This window comes from Corylus avellana, chromosome ca3 (assembly GCF_901000735.1).
Source record: "Corylus avellana chromosome ca3, CavTom2PMs-1.0".
Lineage (NCBI taxonomy): Eukaryota > Viridiplantae > Streptophyta > Magnoliopsida > Fagales > Betulaceae > Corylus > Corylus avellana.
The window spans coordinates 37,703,488-37,725,752 of record NC_081543.1 but is presented as its reverse complement, the minus strand read 5'-3'; the positions used below and the strand labels follow the sequence as shown (position 1 = coordinate 37,725,752).

The 22,265-nt window shown below is 35.9% G+C and overlaps 4 protein-coding genes across 4 annotated transcripts; 2 read left to right on the top strand and 2 right to left on the bottom strand.

The window, feature by feature from the left end:
• Positions 1–114: 114 nt before the first annotated feature.
• On the bottom strand, positions 115–2,645 carry LOC132175669 (mitochondrial pyruvate carrier 4-like). The gene is made up of 5 exons (XM_059587688.1): positions 2,497–2,645; positions 1,837–1,935; positions 1,639–1,691; positions 480–585; positions 115–387 (listed from the first exon to the last, which is right to left on the bottom strand). Exons 1-5 carry the CDS (start codon positions 2,549–2,551, stop codon positions 314–316), a joined length of 387 nt encoding a protein of 128 aa, XP_059443671.1. The 5' UTR covers positions 2,552–2,645; the 3' UTR covers positions 115–313.
• A 1,779-nt stretch (positions 2,646–4,424) lies between these two features.
• On the top strand, positions 4,425–7,069 carry LOC132176190 (GDSL esterase/lipase At4g26790-like). The gene is made up of 3 exons (XM_059588326.1): positions 4,425–5,081; positions 5,336–5,825; positions 6,618–7,069. The coding sequence occupies exons 1-3, from the start codon at positions 4,542–4,544 to the stop codon at positions 6,812–6,814; spliced, it is 1,227 nt and encodes a 408-aa protein (XP_059444309.1). The 5' UTR covers positions 4,425–4,541; the 3' UTR covers positions 6,815–7,069.
• Positions 7,070–10,156: 3,087 nt separating this feature from the next.
• On the top strand, positions 10,157–12,066 carry LOC132174572 (GDSL esterase/lipase At4g26790-like). Its single transcript, XM_059586209.1, has 3 exons — positions 10,157–10,525; positions 10,763–11,252; positions 11,867–12,066. Exons 1-3 carry the CDS (start codon positions 10,157–10,159, stop codon positions 12,064–12,066), a joined length of 1,059 nt encoding a protein of 352 aa, XP_059442192.1.
• A 3,385-nt stretch (positions 12,067–15,451) lies between these two features.
• LOC132175362 (EH domain-containing protein 1) lies at positions 15,452–21,978 on the bottom strand. The gene is made up of 16 exons (XM_059587291.1): positions 21,733–21,978; positions 21,497–21,576; positions 20,532–20,600; positions 20,389–20,446; positions 20,170–20,225; positions 20,039–20,081; positions 19,895–19,956; positions 19,083–19,196; positions 18,794–18,896; positions 18,643–18,692; positions 17,177–17,305; positions 16,822–17,073; positions 16,638–16,717; positions 16,404–16,530; positions 16,034–16,177; positions 15,452–15,951 (listed from the first exon to the last, which is right to left on the bottom strand). Exons 1-16 carry the CDS (start codon positions 21,815–21,817, stop codon positions 15,766–15,768), a joined length of 1,638 nt encoding a protein of 545 aa, XP_059443274.1. The 5' UTR covers positions 21,818–21,978; the 3' UTR covers positions 15,452–15,765.
• Between the last annotated feature and the right edge of the window lie 287 nt (positions 21,979–22,265).

Sequence of the window (22,265 nt, the reverse complement as noted above, 5' to 3'; positions counted from 1 at the left end):
AACAAACTTTGATAAGGAAAAAGGAAGCACTCTGAAAATAAGGCAAAAAATTCAGAGACAATTCAATTCAACCCCCAAGAAGCAAGAAGGCATACAATTGAAAGAGAAAAGACAAGTTTGGAACTCTATACATAGCACAGGGCATCTTCAACATCCAATCATTGACTATTTTCTGTTATGGTCGCCCAACTGAAACGCTACAAACTACAACAAACGGCTGAGAATGACCAGAACTACAACAAAACAAATGCTCCCTCGAGAATATGACATGAAAAGGATGTACAAATATACAAATGCTGACACTAGATCATTTTCATGTAGGTCCTGAAAGCTTTTTGTCATCATTCTCTTGCAACAGCTGCTTCCCTCTCAGGAAAGTAATCGTGCCTGAAATGTTAAGACAAGATTATTAAAGCACAGATGAGAGTTTTTTCACACTGAAAAAACGGCAACTTCAGTGGCTGTAGCAAGTTTCAAACCAGAGAAATTTTTGGGGTGAACCCCAACTTTCTTAATTTTGCGTGTTAGCTGATACAAGCCGGTCCCAGCCATTGCCACATTAACACTGAAAAGATTCCAGTTCTTCTACAATATCAAGGAAGTTTAATGGCTAATTCAGAATCAACTGCAAGCCGTAGTCCAAAGAAAATTTAGATTTTGCAAGGCAAATTTGATGAGACCAAATAAGAACACGTCTTCAGTAGCATAAGCATTAGAACATAAGAACCACAATGCAACAATTCATATATATGTGTTAGAAGACTTTGCTTCCAATCAATCCCCAAGGCAAAATCATCACTGTCTGAGTTGTTATAATTGCAAGCATCATTCATTCTTCTTAATTTTTCTTTAAGACGTCTTTGAAACATGAAAATGACTTTGAGGATGACATTCAATACAAAATGAAACTGCAGGAACCTGTATAAAAACATGATCCACTAACTGTAACATTTCCCTATTGCAGATTTCTCTCTAAAAGATGATAAGATGAACAGCTTTTATCCCTTCACTACAAAAAATGATGAGAATAATCCTTTTTTTTTTAATTGCAGTTCCATCCATCCTTCTATATAGACTTGGGCTTCAAGGTCGTCATATAACTTGTAGACAAACTCCTAGATCTCATTTCAAAACTAGCAATCACACCCCCATAGGGTAAGATCTTAATTCAAAAGTGGTTAGTGTATGTATATCACACATATACATATATCTTGAGCATCACATATCTATTAAAATGCTCCCTGAAATGTTTAAATCAATCAATCCATCCTACAAGGCCAAAAAGTACTATGCCTACAACCAATAGACACTAGGACAAATGTTTAATGGAACTCAAACAGAAGTTTCTTAAAAAAATAGCTAATATGCATAGAAAGCTTGGGGGGAAAGTGACAAATATTTCTGTGCCTTTATTATGGTGAATAGGAAAGTGGAATGTTAAATTATATTGGAAGGAGGTACATTTCATGCATATTTAGCGCATCTCATTGAAGCATAAACACAATCAATGAGGAAACTGGCTTATATTATTATGTTGCAGAACTAGAATACAAAAAAAATTCAACAGTTACAAAAGATTCTCTGCAAAAATTAATCAGCTTTGAGTTTTAATATCTCCAAAGCAGAAAGCAACCATACCGGAATAATCACCATGCTGTAGCGTGACCAAATAAGCCCTGTGCATGTAACCGCTGCGTAAAAATTGAGGTTCATATAACATCAATTGAATGATAAGGCACAAAAAGCACTTGGAGAAAGACTGGATTCTTTAGCAAAAACTGAGATTAGAAATCATTCAATGCAAGAATAGTAACTTTAAATGTACAAGGTGCATACCCATTTGCTGAGGATAAGAAATCTTTACAGGTGGCTTTGAGAAGTCAGCAAAGTTTGCAATGCTGATGATCCTTTTAGAAGTTGGAGCCCAAAAATGAACTACAATTATGAGATACAACTAAAACCATATTCTAACAAAAATTATAAGCAATACAGAGTCAGCAGCTCAACATTCGGCAACAAGTTCAAATAGGCAACTCAAGATAACAGTTTGGAGAAGACTTTGGGGAATGTTTACTCTAAAGCTGACACTTTTCAGTAAGTAACAATACTGTTATAAATTATCTTGAAGACAATTCAAAGCAAATTTACGTTTTCCTAGTATAAAATCTGAAACAGAGTACTGATTGAAAGTAAATTCCTACACAGAAACCATGAAACACGAGCATCATATTTAAACTCTCTCTCTGTTCACCGAACACAGAGAGAGAGAGAGAGAGTTTAAACACTAAAGATGGCTCCATTACACAACCATTGCTTATTTGAACAAATTATACAAGACCCAGATACTAGATTACAATATTTTTCCCGAATTCAAATCATGCAAGCGGAATTAACCAATAGAACATAGTTATAAAAGCCAAAAAAGAAACTAATAATAACAATAATAATAGGAGTACGATTCAAAACTAAACGTGAGAAGATGAGGAGGGAACGAACTGGTTTTGGGGCCAGCCGGGTGGTTCCAGATAGCTTGGAGCTTGGAACCTGCCATGGGAGAGAGGTGACTCTCTCTGCCTTCCCTGGCTCAGTTATTTGGAGAAGTAAAACAGAGAGAACGGTGCTTCAAGAAGAGTGTGGCACTCTAATAGAAAATTAGAAATAGTGAAATACCACGTATTTGCGGGACCCATGAGTAGCAATGCTGCCAATATATTTCTTTATATTTTTTTTATTTATTTTGTTTTCTGTTTTTGTATTTCTTTTCGGGTCAATTATAGTTGAAACAAACAAATGAGTTGAATAAAAGTTGGGACAACGCAAAATTGATTTAGCAAATTGGCCGAGAGCGTTAGTGGAGAAGATGGTTATGAATGAGAAATTTTTCTTAGGTCAAATCCCGAATTATAACTCAAACCTATTAATTAAATCCAATTTAAAATTCAGTATGAGGAGGGAGGAAAGGTAATTCTAGCAAAGTGAAGGTAGGAAAAAAATTATGTATATTTGGGGATCATCTCTTTTCTTTATACAGATTCATTGTTCTAGTCTTTCTTTGGTAAGACTTTAGAGATTCTTGCATAAAACTCATTATAATTGTGGGTGATTCTCTTTCAAGAATATTGTGAGAGATTATTTGATGTGGTCAAGCGATTACTTGATGTGGAGAGGAGAGAATCATGTGCGATACAATTTATTGCGATTTAGGTGCTCTTCGGCCCTTGGGTAGGTTACCTCCCAAGCTAAGGCGATGGGCCTTTTGTTGGACTATTGGAGTAAAGTTTATCTGAATTGCCTTAGCAAGGCTCTGGGCCCTTTAGCAAGGGTGGTCCAACGAGGGCTCTGGGTAGATGGGTACACCGGTAGCATTCCAATTTTCTTAGACAACTTAGCTATGAGTCGGTCTATGAAAATTATAATGAATAAGTTCTTAACAGGTAGGCCTTAAGGGCCATGTGGTGACCCGGATATATTTAATATATCTTAATCATTGAAGTTTAGTATAATTGTACAAAATTTGAAGAACATTTTGCAATATGCATGTTTGATCAATGATTTAAAAGGTATAAATTAGTATTAAACAAAATTTATTCGTCCTAATTTATTAAATTAACATTTATCCTTAAAGCATATGATTCTCATGTGATGTACGCGGCTAAAAAACATAATTTTAGTAAGAAAACTTGTGAAAATCGGGGTGAGCGCAAGTAGATGTGCCGGTGCGTCACATTAAAATTGTGAGTGGTGGCTCAATCACACGCCAAAAACAATAACTCTCTGTGCGTGAAACCAGTGCTACACAACAAGAAAATGTCTGCGTCTTTCAAGAGTGAAGATATTCTTGGGAAAGTGACGGAATTGCCTATGCTTGAAACTTCTAGGCATTTTGATTTAACCAAAACAATCCCTTTCAGCCTTTAATATTTTAACATTTCTAACTCCATTCTTAAGCATTTTCCTCGCTGGAAGCACTATTTTTAAAAGCAATTTCCCTGTTTTGAAACTATTTTTAATTGAAAAAAATGTGACAACTAGTTTTGTATGTTTCTTATATAGCATTGCTCACTGTAACCGACATCACATTCGACTCAAAAAAGGTGTTTACTTGAGCTCTAAACCAACCAAAAAGACGTATCTTGGAAGCAAAATTAATCAAGAATTTAGAATCCTTAAGCTTCCTACTTGGATTAGCATTTGTCTCTTTCTGATCTAGTGGCTGACGCCTGATGGAATTTAAGCCTCTACTCATTTCTACAAGCCAGCTAATTAAACATATCAAGATCGAGGGATTTGACACGATTAATTAAATGGGTTGTGTTTTTGTCCACCCATAACTTGATACTAATACAAACCATGAACCTGAATTGCCACACCTACTTCAAACCAAAATGAGAAATAAGTATATTTTCAAGAAAGTTGTCCTACCATCTTTCTTATGATTATTATCAAGAATATCAAGATGAACTGGTATAAGTGAGTTAATGATAACAATTACTTAAAAGAGAAATTCCTCAGATTTGTTCTGCCAACTCTCCTCCAATTACATGCTACTGCAAAAAGCAATTAGAAGTCTCAACAACCTTCACCAGCATCAATTTGTTTTTCACTTTTTCTACCATTCCCCACTCAAACTCATTCCTACCAACTTTGCTAACCACCTCCAGGTTTGTAATACTATAAACCAACGAGTCAGGACCAAAGCTAAAGGGAAAAAGAAGATGGCATGTAAGGGCATTCATTGGTTCCTCTTGGCACATCTCCTAGTGCAAATAGCAAAGATAAATGCAAGAGTTCCAGCGATTATAGTGTTTGGAGACTCTTCTGTGGATTCAGGGAACAACAACAATATCTCTACAATGCTAAAGAGCAATTTCGAGCCTTATGGTAGAGATTTCATTGGTGGTCAGCCCACTGGAAGGTTCTCCAATGGCCGGATTCCGACAGACTTCATTTCTGAAGCTTTTGGGATCAAGCCAACAATACCTGCATATTTGGATCCAACATATGATATCAAAGATTTTGCTACTGGAGTTTGCTTTGCTTCTGCCGGAACGGGTTATGATAATGCTACTTCCAATGTGCTAGTAAGTCTAATTTCAACCTCAGTAAAAGCATAATATAGACAACTCAGACAGATAATTGCATTTTTATATTTCTAAGTATTTCAAGTTCTCACCATTTTGATCAAGTTTCTTAATGGTTGTTATATCAGTTTCTGAATTATAGTCTACTGAAACTCTATGGTAACTTTAGTTACAGACATAAAAGATTATGCGAGCAAGTTTCAGAGTGAGTTATTTATGGTTAGCTACAGGCTTATTTTCTGTATTACTTGCAGTCTGTAATACCTCTGTGGGAGGAATTAGAAAACTATAAGGAATTCCAGAAGGACCTGAGAGGATATCTTGGCGAGGAGAAAGCTAACGAGGTTCTGGGTGAAGCACTCTACCTGATAAGCATGGGAACCAACGATTTCCTAGAGAACTACTATCTACTTTCAGAAAGATCATCAGAGTTTTCCATTGAGGAGTACCAGAATTTTCTAGCAGGTATTGCAGGGAATTTCATCACGGAGCTCTACAATCTTGGAGCTCGCAAGATATCCATAGGTGGGCTTCCTCCAATGGGGTGTTTGCCATTGGAGAGGACCACAAATATCTTGTTTGGGAGTGATTGTGTAGAGGAATACAACAATGCAGCCACAGATTTTAATGAAAAGTTGAAGGGATTGATCGCAAATCTTAACAAGGAGTTAACTGGAATCCGCTTAGTGTTTGCAAACCCATATGATATTCTCTTCGAAATGATTCAGAATCCAGAATCCTTTGGTAAGCCTTTTGCTATGATATTCCTGCACTCAGCATTGGTTTGAAATTGCATGGTATGAATTGTACAAGGTCCAGCAATATAATCCCAGGCTCATTGATTACCATAAGGGGTGCCCTATAAGTGACTTGTCCACTAATATAATCAGCTTTGATTATCCAAAATGAAGCAATCATATGGTTGGGGGTGATTTAAAATCCTCATCAATCAAGGGGACAAATATATTATTGAGGAGGGTAGGTAGTCTTAAAGGATAAATGGCTCCTTGAAGCAGTTGCCAATTGGTCAATCTGCATCTCACTGGGTTTAACTAGTGATAATATACAGCTGTAGATATCCAAGCACATGGGTGCATTCTCACTTCTGCCTTTTTGTTTCCTTATTTTTTTAACCGGCGTGTTTTAGTTCATTATGCACCAGAGCCACCTTTAGGCATAAAATCTTCTTCCATCCATTATTTTCAGCCATTCGATTGTCGTAAGCTCTGAGCATTACACCAAACTAGATACAAAAAGTACATATGAACAGGGATCGCGAAACCATGTATACACACTTAGCAAAGACAGCCAAATTTCCATCTTGTTATTTAACTATTTGATTTTCTCTCAATGTCATGTGCGCAAACACATGTGCATTGCAAGGTGAATTTCTGGTATTGATTTTATGGTTTAGATTGTGCACTAATCATGGAGGGAGAGGGAATCCTTGTCCAGCTTGATACGTTCCTAACCACATTATTAATGTTTTTGTATACATAAGATCTAATTTATAAGTAATATAACTCCTCATTACAGGATTCAAAGAAACAGCAATAGCATGTTGCGGAACCGGATTATTCGAGATGAGCTACTTGTGTGGTAACATAAACCCATTCACATGTTCAGATGCAAGTAAATACGTATTTTGGGATTCCTTCCACCCCACAGAGAAGACAAATGGTATCCTTGCTGATCATGTGATGAAAAATAGTCTAGCTGAGTTTCTATGGTGACTAGAGGGTATAATGAATCATGTGCATATGATAGGATTAATCTTATTGATTCACAGTATTGCTCTTTCTCAGTTGTTAGAGTTTTGACAACTCCATAAAAAATGAAACAATTCAAACATATTCAAAATTGAAGTTTTGTTTGCATCACCTGAGATTCGCCCTGAACTTCACTAGGAGCACAATAATTTTATTTTATTTTATTTTTTTAAAAAAAACAAGGCCATATATAATGCAACAGGCAGAAGGATTGGATGCCACTAGAAGGTCATCCCTTGAGATAAGCATGGCAGAAGTTTTACAAGATACCCAGTTAAACCAATTGCAGAACCTTTCTATTAAATAAATGAGATGGAGAGGCAAAGTTTAGCCTATTTACCAAACATAAAGTATCTCTCATCCTTGGTGACAAAATACGTTTAAGAAAAGCAAAATTTCTATATCACAAAAGCAATTTTCAATAATTTCCCTCATCAACATGGAGATAGTATTTAGAGTCGACCAATACAACATTAACAACTTAAGTTATCAGTTTAATTCTGCATATAAATAACTAAGATAAAAGCTAATTCAAAGCCAGCCGCAAAGTCAAACGTACAAATACTCATAATTAATTTGGTACAACATGAAGCAGCTAAAAACTGAGAAAAAAAAAATCTTGTGCAAGGAAATATTTTCGGTGAAGAATGAACATAGGTGCCTTAACCTCAATTGCTCAACTTACTTTGGCTCCTTGGGAAAATGCAATTTGATCAATGCAGGAAGTTCGGCTAGCTCAACCTGAGGCTTGCCCAACAGAATTCTCCTCAGATTTTCATCACAATTGACCATATTTTTGTCGTTTGGATCCTTGACAATTAAAGACACACCCCATATTTCTTGTCAGGGTTGAGGAAGTACATATATATCAATTAACATAAACATAAATGTTGCAAACTAGAACCAGTGCAATCACATCAAGGCAATAGAACACCAATTGCATTTGCTTCTTCAGTCGCCCATGATATGACCAATTGTAAATATTTGGGACTGAGTCACTGAGGTAATTCTAACAATAAAGAAACAAACCCCTGCTCCCAGTGGCAGGCATCACCTCTTATAAATGAGGTGCTTCTAATGGCAGGTGAGTGCACACACCCACACACACTGTCATAAATTGCCTAAAGTGAGGCATATGAATTGGCCAAATTGTGATAAGATAGTTGATCTAGGAGATCATACAAATTTGTCTCTCATTCAAAATCATCCTTGATTTTTTTCAAAAAATTCTTTAAATTCTCTTAGACTGATATTGACAAATCATCACAGATTTAATTCATTGCTTATCATATACAGTATAACGAATAATATCAAATGATAGGCATATAATTAGAAAAATGTTGGAACAAAAAGGAGTGGTAAGAACCTGAAGATTGTTGGTTTTGATGTACGACCAGACCCGCATAAAACATCCCAGACGAGAAATCTGAGACTGTCCCACAAACTCTCTAAGCGTTGAAGGAAGATTTACAAGGTCAATCAAGTTGGCAAGCTTCTTTGGGTTATCTGTAATGACCTTCTTCATGCGCTGTGGCAGCATTGTTATCGATCTTCAATCTACAACTACAAACTGCCAAGTTGTTACTTGAATATTTGAATACATTTTATTCTTTCTGTGCTCAAATTTTAACGTAAATAAATAAATAACCCTTGTTTGGGGACAAACACCTTGGGAGTGAGAAGACAAACTGCTTTTTCCCCATTTGATACTAACCCACTTATGCACTCGGGAAGTCCTTTAATGTGCATATGTGCAAACACGAACACAAATCACTTGGTTAAACACCACCGCAACTCCTATGTTTTCTTAAATTTTTTCTGATGTTTTCATTTTAACTTGGGTTAATGCCAAGCAAACTGAGCTAGGTTTATTAGCAAAAATAAACATAATAAGGTACAAGCCCATGCATCTCAAAAACCATAGTATCGCCTTCAGATTAAAAATCATTCCATAGGAGATAGATCCCATACAAACTATTACAAAATGAATTCCCCCAACTCTCCACCATCCATTGTACCCCTCGCATTGCTAGTAATCAACTATAGACCCCATCCTAGCATCATTTTCCGTCTTGCACAATATCCAATTTATATCATTGAAATAATTCGGTGCTACATAAAATTGACTACCAAAATTATCACTCAGAACACGTTCCAATATTGTTTTAAGCCAATTCAAATGCTATATCAAATGCAATACCCTAATCAACTAGAATGTATCGCCTGCATGCAACACCGGAAGTTGGGTGCAACACTTCCTTAACCATTACTATGACCCAGTTCAGAAAGTGTCCAACTTATAGCACAAAATGAGCCAGTAACACAAGATTCACTGTTTGATCACTGAGAAACTACAGAAGACAAACCAACTTCACTAATCCTTGTTCAATTGCGTGACTGAGATTTATGTATCTTTTCCGTTTCTTAGGAACCAAACAGACTTAAAGGGAACTTTACTCAAACACCTCGCATGCAAAAAACGGTTCTGGGTTTTGACTATAACCATCAATCAAAGTAATAGTTTATCGATGAAATGGGGAGAAAACATATTCTGTATGCAAAAGCTGAATCAAACATTCAAAGTAATCATATATGAAAGAGATTCAAAAATTTCAAGTAAACCAATCAAGGAGAGAGGAAAAGCGTACCTTTAAGTCCTAAATAGTGAGAAACCTCAACCGCAAGGGAGGTTAATAGTTGCAGTTTATGGAGCTGGAGTTCGTACACTTCGGCAGGGAATGAAAGGAAAAAAAAAAGAAAGTCTCCAATGGTTCAGGAAATTTGGGCTTTATTGGGCCTTAACGCTAGCGCCCAAACCCCTGACATCTCCGAACTGTCCGTAGCCCATATTATAGGACAACTCACGACTTTCCCTGCTGGGCTGGGCTGGGCTTGCGGCCTAGCCCATCGCATTGTTTGCTCTCACCCACGGTGATTGCGCGGCAGCTGTTTGTATTTATGCTTGTGTCAAGACTCAAGACTACATTGGTTATCAACAATTCAAAACAAAGTTTTCAACGAGTCCTACTCTACATCAAATATCATCAGATAACATTTATATCTAATTGAGTTTGGATTGCACAAAACTTGAGCTAATCCTTTAAATATCTTTACATTTATATCTTCTTCTTTTTTTCAATTAAAATTTAAAATCCATACAAATCACGTAACCAAGGCTTAACGAAATTCAATTAAGATTGGTTTTGTAGATCAATATTTTTATAATTCGAAATCCACTACCAACCTCCAGGCTTTTTATGCTATAAATACCAGACTCAGGATCAAACCAAACGGGAAAAAAAAAAAATGATGGCAAATAAGGGCATTCATTGGTTCCTCTTAGCTCATCTCCTAGTGCAAATAGCAAATACAAACGCAAGAGTTCCAGCGATTATAGTGTTTGGAGACTCTTCTGTGGATGCAGGGAACAACAACCAGATACCTACAATACTAAAGAGCAATTTCGAGCCTTATGGTAGAGATTTCATTGGTGGTCAGCCCACTGGAAGGTTCTCCAATGGCCGGATTGCAACAGATTTCATTTCTGAAGCTTTTGGGATCAAGCCAACAATTCCTGCATATTTGGATCCAACATATGGTGTCAAAGATTTTGCTACTGGTGTTTGCTTTGCTTCCGCCGGCACAGGTTATGATAATGCCACTTCCAACGTGCTAGTAAGTCTAATATTTTCCACCTCAGTAAAACCATAATATAGACACAAATCACACAGATAATTGCAGTTTTATTTTCAAAATTTTCTGTAATTTAATCGGACCAAATTTAGTTACAGACTTATTGAGGCATGTTACATGTTATTTTCTCATGTGGGTTTCACACAAATTTAAATTTTAATGGTAAATTCACCCGTTTATCATTTCTCGTGAGTTATTTATTTTCTGTATTGCTTGCAGTCTGTAGTACCTCTGTGGGGGGAATTAGAGTACTATAAGGAATACCAGAAGGATCTGAGAGGATATCTTGGGGAGGAGAAAGCTAACGAGGTTCTGAGTGAAGCACTCTACCTGATAAGCATAGGAACCAACGATTTCCTAGAGAACTACTATTTGCTTCCAGAAAGATCATTACAGTTTTCCATTGAGGAGTACCAGAGATTTCTAGCAGGTATTGCAGGAAATTTCATCACAGAGCTCTACAATCTTGGAGCTCGAAAGATATCCTTAGTTGGGCTTCCTCCGATGGGGTGTTTGCCATTGGCGAGAACCACAAATATCTTGATTGGGAGTGAATGTATAGAGGAATACAACAATGTGGCCAAAGATTTTAATGAAAAGTTGAAGGGATTGACTACAAATCTGAACAAGGAGTTAACTGGAATCCGCCTGGTGTTTTCAAACGTATATGATTTTCTCTTCGAAATGATTCAGAATCCACAACTCTTTGGTAAGCCTTTTGCTATGATAATAATCAATTGTAGATATCAAATTCTCACACTTTTGGCTTTCTGTTTCCTTATTTTTTGAAATAGATATATATTTTAGTTCTCACATGCACCAGAGCCACCTTTTGGCATAAAATCTCCCTCCATCCAGAATATTTTCAGCCATTCAATTGTAGTATATTCTTCTTCTTCTTCTTCTATTTTTCCCTCTTTTTTGGTAACCTATCAAACTACATACAAATAGTACATATGAACATGGACGAAACCATTGGCTACTGCCTGGTTTTGTTTCGGTCTCTGTACTGTATTTTTGATTTGAGCTTTGTTGTTGAGATGCCGACTCATTTGTGGTTGTTTGATCTCCTATAACCCGCTTTTTCCTTATTTGAATATAAAAAAAATAGTACATATGAACAGGCCAGGGATCCCAAAACCATGTACACATTTAGCGAAGGCAGCCCATTTTTCCATCTTGTTATTTAAATATTTGATTTTCTCTCAATGTCATTGTGCACAAATCATGGAGGTCTCGATTAAGTTCCTAAGCAAATTACTAATGTTTGTATATATATATATAAGATCCAATTATAAGTAGTAATATAACTCCTCATCGCAGGATTCGAAGAAACAGCAACAGCATGTTGTGGAACTGGATTGATCGAGGTGAGTTACTTGTGTGAAGCGCTAAGCCTATTCACATGTTCAGATGCAAGTAAATATGTATTTTGGGATTCCATCCACCCCACAGAGACGACAAATGGTCTCCTTGCTGATCATGTGATGAAAAATGATCTAGCTCATGAGTTTCTGAGGTGATTAGAGGGTATAATTAATGAATCATGTACATATATGTAACATGATTAATCTTTTTGATTCACAGCCATAGATCAAATGAGCTAGATTGTTATTGGGTTTTTTATTAGTAGCATTTTTGTTATATTATGTATCTTTTAGACGGGTTGTATTGTTTTATTTTGGAATTTATGTTATTTTAGCAGATGGTTAAGATTAGGGTTAGGGTTTAATCTCGTGTCTATTTAAACTTAGTTTTCTATTGTCGTCGGAAGCTTTTGATCAATAATATTATTGACATGGTTTTGTTGTCTTCTTCCACCCGACTTCTCTTTCTTGAACTTCTTCTTCCTGTCTTTTTCTTCTGTCTCTCTTTACTCCTTTGTGATTCATATGATCAACTAATAATTAAGCAATATATAAATCATAATATTAACCAACAGGCCATCATACTACAAGAACTAACAACAAATCTCCAAGCACTACTATGAAACCCTTGATTATTTTACAAAGGAGCTAGAAACTGAATCAAATTAATTATTCTAACTTCTTTTGTGATCTATTAATTAACAAGTATCATTAATGCATGTATAACTATTTAATAAAGTTAATAATAATAATAATAATAATAATTAATAACTCTTATTATTAATTATCTAAATCTATTAAGCAGCAAGAGCAACAGTCTTCTTGCCTATGAAACCTCCAATGCTAGCTCCTGGAATACCGTTATGAATCTTCATCACTCTCCTCGTCTTCTGAGAAATCCTCACCGTCAAGATCATCAATATCACTCCACTCGAGGAGTTCAAAGTCATCTGCAGGCTCCAAGAAAAGGTCATGGAGATATATAGCCTCACAATCTTTTGTAGCATTAATACACAAACGTTGTGATATTGACTTCCATAACTTCTTAAGGTTTGGAAGCTTCTTCCCAAGGCTCAAGCGAGACATGAAGCTCATGACTTCTACTTTTTTTTTTTTTTTTTTTTTTCCCCCCCTCTCTCTCTCTCTCTCTACCGAAGGAAAGAGCTAGCAGAGAAATAAAATTAGGGTTTTTCTTTGACGTTTTTTCCTTAATTGACTGTGATAGACTAATAGTCATATATATATATATATATGGAAATTCCTTCTCATAAAGGACTGATTTTCTTCCCGGTAATCAATCAATGCATAACGTTGAACCAATAGATTTCTATTCTATTACCAATGCATAACCTTTTTTATGCTGTAATACCCCGAATAGATTGAGGATCTCCATTTCAAGTAAAATCGAGAGTATATATTTTATGGTCAAGATTTTATAGCAGTCCAAACATAGAAAGATGAAACATTTAAATATTTATACACAACACTATAATGCTAAAATAGCTCCAAGTTATAATCTTTGCAGACTTTTGGAACATAATATTTGAGGCTGATGATCCATGTATATGACAAACTTGTTTGATAATTATCTTAATACAAGGGTTTATTTAAGTTTGCGGTTTCAAAAAGTACGGATTAAAAATGATAATTTTAAAATGTGTGATTTGAAAACACAAATTTTAAAAACACAATTAAACATTAGGTAAATTACGGGCACTTTAGCTTTTACAATACGTGTTTTTGAAAACACATATTTTTCCTAAGTTACCAAACTGTACACTGTTTATAATTTAGTTTAAAATTTTACTTTTAGCTTACAAAATCGTAGTCTCGAACACACCCTAAACACATATGAAATAGTCATGAAATAACATTAGCAATAAAGTAGCATTTAATCCATTCACATAATGTTTCTGAATAGTAGTGTTTCAGAATGTGGCTTACACGTGCATGAAACCATAATGTACGTGTTGCTCATGAGAGAAACCACACCACAAAACCGACAAACAATCACTAAGCTTACGTTGTAATTTATCTAACTACTATGTCCATGATCCAACATTTCTTCAAACTCTTCTTCAATTGTTGTTTGTCTCTCAAGCTTCAACCTCTCATAAAATCTCCTGATAAATTTTTCGGATTCGGCATTCACACCATGAAGTAGCAGCCTCTCGGAATCCGGTGTCCCAACAAGAATATATTCATCATTTTCATCATCATCATTAGAACCATTCCCATCTTGCAAATTGTCCTCGCCGTGGCCCTCGATCTTTGCAATGCCAAGCGGCTCTTGCTGCTGCGGCGGTGGTGCAGTCGTCACAGGAGCAGCTTTAGCCTCCACTTCCTTGTGAACATATCTGTCATTCACTGAGACAGGCTCTGGCGAAAGCTCGTCGTTATCATGGTGATCATAGTGGTGAAAGTAGACGTGATGGTGGTGGTGGTGGTGGTGGCAGAGATTGTTTGAAAGAAGGTGTTGTGTGGTTTTTATAATGCCTTTGGATTTCCTAAGACGGCGAAGTACTTTTGATTGAAGCGTGGAAGTGAAGCCCTTCCACATCTTCTTAGGGTATGATAGCTCTTCTTCAAGGACGTTTAACCTCGCCATCAAACAAAAATGGTGGAGATTTTCTGGGGTTTAGCCTCTCTCTCACACACACAAAGGAAGGAGACGTACGGATCAGTAGAAAAATTAGGGTTTTCTATGAAACCTTGTGAAGTGGCCGGTGCCATCAAAGTTATGATGAACTGAGATAGACATAAATGGGTCAATACGTTCATGAATGGAAATGATCATTTCTGTGAACCTAAGAATATAATTATATGTAATATTTAAAGAATATAATTATATGTATCCTCTACAAAAGGAAAAATAATTTAGAAATACATTCTTAATTTTGTTTAAGTATTCCTATAATTCAATTTAATGGGAAGAAAGAAACAAAATATGTAAGATATTTGTATATCTTTATATTCCTATCACCATATTTGTGCTACTATATATATATATATATATATATATATATACTGGTCTGCTGATGGCATAATTAAGGTCGTGATCACCCAAATTTCCCCTCAGAGAAGTGGTATATACGTATAGAGCAAGAAAATTAACGTAATAGATATGGAAATTTTGAGTGGAATTGTTTTTTGTATAAATCAATGGGAGAGTAGGGATAAGCTTGCAAATATTCACAATTAATTATTATCACATCAATCTCACGTAACCATTCCAAAGTGACCTTTTTATGTTGAGGACTACTGCGGGAAACACATGGAGAAAAATAAGTTAACCCCAACAATTGATGCTACCGTCGATATATCGGAGTGGGACCTCGGGCACAGATGTTGAGATGCCCGGGCACGTTCCCAAAATGGCTTCTAGGAGATGAAGGATTGAGGAGATTTTATTCGATTTCATTTCCGTTGATTAATTTTATTTAATTTCCATGTTGGGATAGGCCAAGGGGAGCTGATAAAATTTGAAATCATTGAATCTATATATAAATCTGATATCGCTATTTTTTAAACTGCACACATATGAAACTGCAAAACCAAACCGACCTTAAATAAATAAAAATGAAGATAAAATACTCCATTTATATATACATAGTAATGTATTAAAGAAAAGCTGATCTTTATGAAACTTATTATACTTAAATTCCGGTCTATTAAATAAAATTACCGCAAGGGGAGCTGATAAAATTTTCTTTATCAATGGAGAAGTTTTGAGACGGAAGAACTCAATAATTGATCTGAGATTGAAGATTTTGGTGCTCGAACTCTATAAGGCAGCTTTGCCACTGGCAATCTAACTTCTGGCCAATTATACTCCTGAGAATGCTGGCATCCTTCCTAATCGTAGGGATTTCTAAAATTCTTCAAGAGATCTGGTATGTCATAACCCAGCATGTCATCAACAGCTTGTATCATTTTGGGCTTCAACTTCTCGAACTTGTCAATATTGTAACCACTCAAGGTCTCCCTGAAGTGATCAACATTCGGGAAGTCCCCAGGAGGTAAGTGGAACTCCCTTTGAACCTGGTTTAACAGAATTGAGGTTTCATACGGCATTACATAAAACAAAGTTTTAAGCAGAGGAGTCAGAGCAGAGAGTTGAAACCTTTCCAAATTCATCTGCCAAATTGTCAATGAGCCTCTGCTGAGCTTTAGCTTTTCCCATCATAGCAGGCATCTCCTTTTTAAGATGACTAATAATGTAAGCATGTATCTTGGCAGCTCTGGCGCGCTTTACAAACTCATTGATCTGCCAGATATATAAAAACAATCAGAAAACAGGTAACTTCAATGAAATACTAGAATCCTACCCCAGTTGATCAAAAGCCAAGCATATTAATTACTCTGCTACCACATTGTAACTTAAAATATGATACTTTTTATAGATGCAATTTTCCTACCTATAAATCGTATGAGCACTACAGAACTCATTAAGTGAAAAGAAAACTCCATGAGACATGGATAAAGTAACTCACTCTACGATCACAAGCTTTCTTTGGAATATCTTTTAGATCAATAAGAAGGTCCTCCTGTTCTTTTTCGAAAAGTTCTCTCCCAATTGGACCAGTAGAAGCTACATTTACAGGTTTGTCATTGAATGAGCTGCCAAAGCAATGAGACATGTCAACTATACATAGTGAGATCATGATGAAAGTCAGTAGGCCTCAGGTAGAACAATAAAGTTAGATACCAAATTATAGAGAACGTACCCAATATAGACACGCATAACCTCAGGAGTGTTTAGAACTTTCCCAAGTGACCACATTAATGCTCCATAAACCCGCATCAGCTGCAATGTCAGGACATGGGAAGCAGGTTAAGTTGCTACCAACCAAATATGCAAGGATGGTTACGTAAAATATATAGGCTTTACTTAGCAACAAAAACCCTTACTTGTTGGGTATCAACTTGGTCTGCCTTGTTTAAAACCACTCGAATCTTATCGTCATGACCATGTAAAGATGATATCACTCTCCTGAACTCATCACTAACATCAAGTTTGTGAGGATCAAAGAGAAGTAGAATGAGGTCACACTTCGCAGCAAACCATGATGTTACACCTGTAAAATCATAAGCTCTTTGCGTTCGTTGCTTTTCTCCAGACAGAACACCAGGAGTATCCACAAAAGTGATGTGCTCCAGCAGCTTCCAACATTAAAAATAAAAAATAAATAAAAAAGGAAAAGTTTCAGTTGCGAAAAAGGACAAGCCAAGCAATCTTCATTGAGATTCTAGAAAAATAACTCACCGAATGTGGCATTTGAGAACACTCAAATTTTGACAAAAAAGCAGTTCCAAAAGTTGTCAAACCACTGTATGGCATGTCAGCTTGAACGGCAATGGTGTTCCCAGGGATACTTCTTTCATCGGGTCCAGACTGCATAGAAGCAAACTTAGCTAGCAAAATACTGTTGCAAATAAGATTTCACAAGATAAGTAACAAAAATATATGGTTCATATGGAATGCTAAAGTGAAAGTATGATGGCTAACCAGATTCATGATAATAAGATAAAGTATTAGGATTAGAAACTAATACAATAAGTTGGTTTGTTTATTTTTCTCCTCTAGACAATATCAACTTCTGCAGTAATGAAGGGTACAAAACAGAAAGCAAAATGCTAAGTCAAACTCTTAAATAAATATCTCCTGCTTCAAGGCCTCGTAATAGAAGTGGTGCTAAGAGACTAAGATATGCACTTACTGCTAAAAACGTGCAAAAATCTTCCCCATTTTTCTGTAATATGATATTCTCAGGATTCATGACAATTTAGAACAGGAACCATAAGTATTAATTTTCAAAGACATCAAATTTGTCATTGTCACTTTAGCATCCTTGGAATAAATAAATCTCATGAACATTTAGGCACATCGACAAATTTGTCAATAAAATTGATCGTTCAAAGGATACCAATGATGTAAGGCGGGCAAGCATCTCTGCACTAAATGGCATATCATACCCCATAAACAATGGGTGGCAATTGAGGTCACCGGGTTTAGTCCCTTATGGTGTGTAAATTGTGCTTACCTATCCAAAAACACAAATACACACACTTCGGCAAATTAATGACTAAGATCCCAAAAGATCAACTAGAACGTCCAAGCACTCCTCAAAAGAGGATTATTTTGTAAATGTATCAACATGTTGATATATGAACCACAAAGAAACTGTTCATATACAAACAATTACAGTCATTAATTTTGGCAATCCATAAAAATCAACTTGCTCAAGGGGGAAAACAAAAACTGAATGCCTATATAGTACAGGATAGGAGTACACTAAAGATAAATTACTCTTATCCATTGCAATATTCACCTGTCTTCAGCATTTGTAATAATAATAACTATTTTTTTTCTTTTATTCTGACAAGGGTATACATAGACCAGTGCAGCAATAACATCAACTAATTCCATACCTAAGGTAATTAAACAAGGCAAGTGGGAAAACGAAAAGCAGACACAAGAAGATGAAAAACGCTCGACAGTGACACTAAAAATCACCAAATTAAATTATCAATGAAAAGAGAAAAAATATTAGGAAAAAGAAGTATAAATATTTTGTACGACTGTTTATAATTGATGTTGAATCTGAAGAAAAAGTAGTAACTGAATTGCTTTGAGAATAATGTGGAATCATGAAAAAAGAAATTATTTAAAGGTAAATAACTTAAGACTACATTGTGTAATAACACAAGAGGAGGTGGTTTTGCAGATACCATGACGACAACAAATCTATCTGTTGTAGGCTCAGGTCCAATGTGAGCTCCTGTTAACAGTGATATGAGATAATCAATAAACCATATAAATGATTTTTAATCTAAAGTGTGCTTGCATGCACACACTCGCACACACAAAAGGATAACTTGCCTGGATAACTACATTTGAGGAGATGCTTAATGAATGTCGTTTTCCCAGTGGAATATTGACCCAAAAGCATAACCATTGGTTTGGCATCGAAATCACTATTTGTCTGCACAACAGTTCAACAGTAATTAATAAACTCATTGTCCATCATCATCTGTGTTCTACAAAATGACATCAACATTACTATGAAAAGTAATTGTCCATATCCAACAAAATATGAAACCAAATTAAGTTGTAGTTGAGCATTCTATGTGGGTGGAAGTATCAAAACTAAAGTGCATTGTTCACTCACCAGCAATGGGGATACGAAATCATTAAAGCGGTATGTAACTTCTAATGGCTTCAGCTTCTGAATGTACAGTCTCTTCAAGCCATCAATGATTGATGTAACAGAGGAAAGAGGTACCTAAGAACATACCCAAGAAAATCAGGGAAAAAACCGACATGTGGCTAAATGCGGATATGAGGACAAATATACCAAAGAACATGTGGGGAAAAGGTTAAAAAAAAAGGGCCAGATAGGACCATATAGAATTAAGATTACAGCTGCAGAATATCATTGAAAAGAGTTCAAATGTTTGCTGAAAGTAAATGTAGTAGTGACATATACATGTTCTTGTTTCTATTACATACTCCATTTGCAGATTTCCCTATTCCCTTGAAGAAATAAACTACCCTCCTCCTCTCCCCACCAAACAAGAAAGAATGAGATATGTGCAGCAGACAAACAAGACACCATTAAGAAAGCAGGGTTAAGCAAAAGAAAGGCTGTTATTTCAAGCATAAGTAACATTATCATTAGAAGGCAGTATTGCTTATTTTATACAATAACAGCTTGGTTAGTGCAACAAATCTAAAGGCCTGCATAACTGAGCTGGTATCATATAAAATAAAGCAATGCTGTCAGACGTCTTCCAAAATACCACTTAAAAGATGTTAACCAAGATTAAGAAAAGAAATACTAAAATACAACCAAAAGGTAACACAAGAAGTTAAATGCAGAATGACTCCATCAGGATGCAGGAACATATTTATCTTTGAAATAAAAGCACAAGAGTGACTCACTGAAGCAATTAGTTACCAACTTGTAAGCACAAAATATACCTTTTTTGATGATTTTGATGAAAACCAATTAGCTGAAGGTGATGGCAGCACTTGAGAACTACCTGCATCACTACAAATCAGTGAATTTACACTAAAACCAAAAGCCCCAATCAGCATTCTTATCTATAATGAGAAACGTCTTACCATTTGTATCAAGTTCACCTGTCTTCTCTTTACGCTTCTTCTTCTGAGTAAATAACATAAACAAGTAAGGACTTGCCTAACAGAAAATTAATGGAGTGAAGAATAAAGGCAAATAAAAATAGCATACATACTGCTATCAGTGCATCCAAACCATCCATAACAGGAGGTTTCAAATTGTCCAAGTCAACTGCAATACATGAAGCCATTTCAACTTTTAACTACAATGACAACACAGCACAGACACTTCAAAGCAAACTAACCAGACAATACACTTATCAATAGTTGCTGACTTAAACATGAGGCTCAGCCAATCCATGCTACGGAGACAAACATAAATATAAACAACTTACCATCACTATTCAGGAGATCATGTGTTATTGCATGACCAGCTTGTCCCAGAGATACTAGCTGCATGTTAATTAGAAAGAACGGGTCAGGTCGTGAGGAATGAATAATATTAGGGTTTATGTCATTCAGGTCTACTAATTACAACCTGCATAGCAGCGATAAACTCCTTGAAACCAAGGTACCCCTGTCGCTTGGAATCTGCAATTGCCCACACCTGTAAATTAAATTAAATTAGAAGAAGAACAAGAAGAAGTAAAGAAATAATAAATAAGTGAAAACTCTAGTCAACATAATCATAAACCAATTAGTATGGGAAGACTGCTTAAAAGAACAAAGGCAAGCAATCAAACAAGAAGGTAGTAAATGAGATGTCCAAACAATGAAGCCTCTAAGATATAAGTGAAAGAAACATTAGCATGTTTACTAAATCTTTAGTTTAAGGGATTCCAGTAAAGGTCACTCTGCAACGATGTATGACTAATGTAAATAAAAATTCTCTTTCAAGCAAGTCCATAATCAAATACTGGAGGATCTACCACCCCATAAAAGTAAGAATCTTCAGGAAAGCTCTAAAGGCAAGTACTGATACAAGCTTGTCGTATCAATTAAGCAAAAAATTATATAAAATAGAAAGGAGATTATAAAGTGACAGCTTCAAGGGGGTCTCACCTCTATGAGAAATTAGGAATTTTATTCAGTAATGAAAAACCCTGTGGGATCAACATCTTTATATAGAGCTCAAAACCTTAATTCACAAAGAAACCGGAAGCCAAATGAAATAAAAACAAGACTCCTCAAATGTTGTTACCCAAACAAAAAGGAAAATTTATATATACCCAAGAAAATAAATAATATAAGGGTACAAAAAATTGTGGCATGATATAAAGTACTCAAGCCAAACAAAAAAAACAGGAGCTTTTGCCTGCTATCTAGGCCTATAGCAGGCGTATGAATAGACACAATTAGAAAAATAAAAGCACTTGCATAACCAACTTTAACTCAACGCCGACTTTATCGTTCAAAATATAAACTAGGCTTAAATTAGAAGAAAAAACAACGAATGATTCACAAATACTGGTAAGTAAATGAAGAAAGACAAGGAAACCAAACCTGCTTGAGATCTTGCCTGGACAAATTCGACATGGCGAAGAACTTTGTAGCATCATTCCCTGTAATGCGGCCATCTCCATCTGAACAAAACGCACCGTTCAAACATAAACAACCCGCATAAGGAGTTAGGACTACAACTTGCAATCTTAAAACAAACAAAACAAAAAAATTACTAAATTAATACCAAAAAGATAGCGTTTATTTTTTCAATTTTCTCGGAAATCAAATGCACATACCTGAATCAGCGCAACTGAACCATTCCTGATAGATCTTCTGGTTCTCTTTGGAGCACGAAGTAATTGGAATGGAAGCAATCTCCATTATTTAGAAGATCAGAAAAAGGCGAGATCTTCTTCCACATGGAAAAACCACCTTCTCTGTATTCTCTGCTTCAGTTTCGAGATATTTTTTGGGGAAGAGAGACTTGAGACTTGAGACTTGAGGGAGACTCCTTTCTACGGACGTAGCGCGATCGTGACAAAGGGGTTAATAAATACGTAGTCGTTTTACAATCTTGAGTTGGCCACTGGTGGATGTTCGGAGTTGTCGCACGACGGCGTTTTGTAAATCTACGGTTTGCAGTTTGGCTTTACTGTCACGCGCCAAAGAGAGAAAGTGTTGGCTGTGGTTGCGCCTAGTTTTAGTGGGTAACCACTAAAACCAACAAACCAACACGATGCCGGCAAAGGTGGACGATGAATTTATCGGGGTTCTATCATTTGGGTGCAAAATTTTTTTATATATATGATTGTGAATTTGATATCAATTT

What these genes read in the sequence shown, in the direction of transcription:
- LOC132175669 (XM_059587688.1), bottom strand. Translation starts at nt 2,551, where the DNA reads ATGGCAGGTTCCAAGCTCCAAGCTATCTGGAACCACCCGGCTGGCCCC. An exon ending in ACAGCATGGTGATTATTCCG is followed by an intron (nt 586 to 1,638) that starts GTATGGTTGCTT and finishes TTGATATTGTAG; the next exon opens with AAGAACTGGAATCTTTTCAG. An exon ending in TCACCCCAAAAATTTCTCTG is followed by an intron (nt 388 to 479) that starts GTTTGAAACTTG and finishes TTAACATTTCAG; the next exon opens with GCACGATTACTTTCCTGAGA.
- LOC132176190 (XM_059588326.1), top strand. Translation starts at nt 4,542, where the DNA reads ATGCTACTGCAAAAAGCAATTAGAAGTCTCAACAACCTTCACCAGCAT. An exon ending in ATGCTACTTCCAATGTGCTA is followed by an intron (nt 5,082 to 5,335) that starts GTAAGTCTAATT and finishes TATTACTTGCAG; the next exon opens with TCTGTAATACCTCTGTGGGA. An exon ending in TCAGAATCCAGAATCCTTTG is followed by an intron (nt 5,826 to 6,617) that starts GTAAGCCTTTTG and finishes TCCTCATTACAG; the next exon opens with GATTCAAAGAAACAGCAATA.
- LOC132174572 (XM_059586209.1), top strand. Translation starts at nt 10,157, where the DNA reads ATGATGGCAAATAAGGGCATTCATTGGTTCCTCTTAGCTCATCTCCTA. An exon ending in ATGCCACTTCCAACGTGCTA is followed by an intron (nt 10,526 to 10,762) that starts GTAAGTCTAATA and finishes TATTGCTTGCAG; the next exon opens with TCTGTAGTACCTCTGTGGGG. An exon ending in TCAGAATCCACAACTCTTTG is followed by an intron (nt 11,253 to 11,866) that starts GTAAGCCTTTTG and finishes TCCTCATCGCAG; the next exon opens with GATTCGAAGAAACAGCAACA.
- LOC132175362 (XM_059587291.1), bottom strand. Translation starts at nt 21,817, where the DNA reads ATGGAGATTGCTTCCATTCCAATTACTTCGTGCTCCAAAGAGAACCAG. An exon ending in ATAGATTTGTTGTCGTCATG is followed by an intron (nt 17,306 to 18,642) that starts GTATCTGCAAAA and finishes GCTTCTATGCAG; the next exon opens with TCTGGACCCGATGAAAGAAG. An exon ending in AGAAAGCTTGTGATCGTAGA is followed by an intron (nt 16,178 to 16,403) that starts GTGAGTTACTTT and finishes TATATCTGGCAG; the next exon opens with ATCAATGAGTTTGTAAAGCG.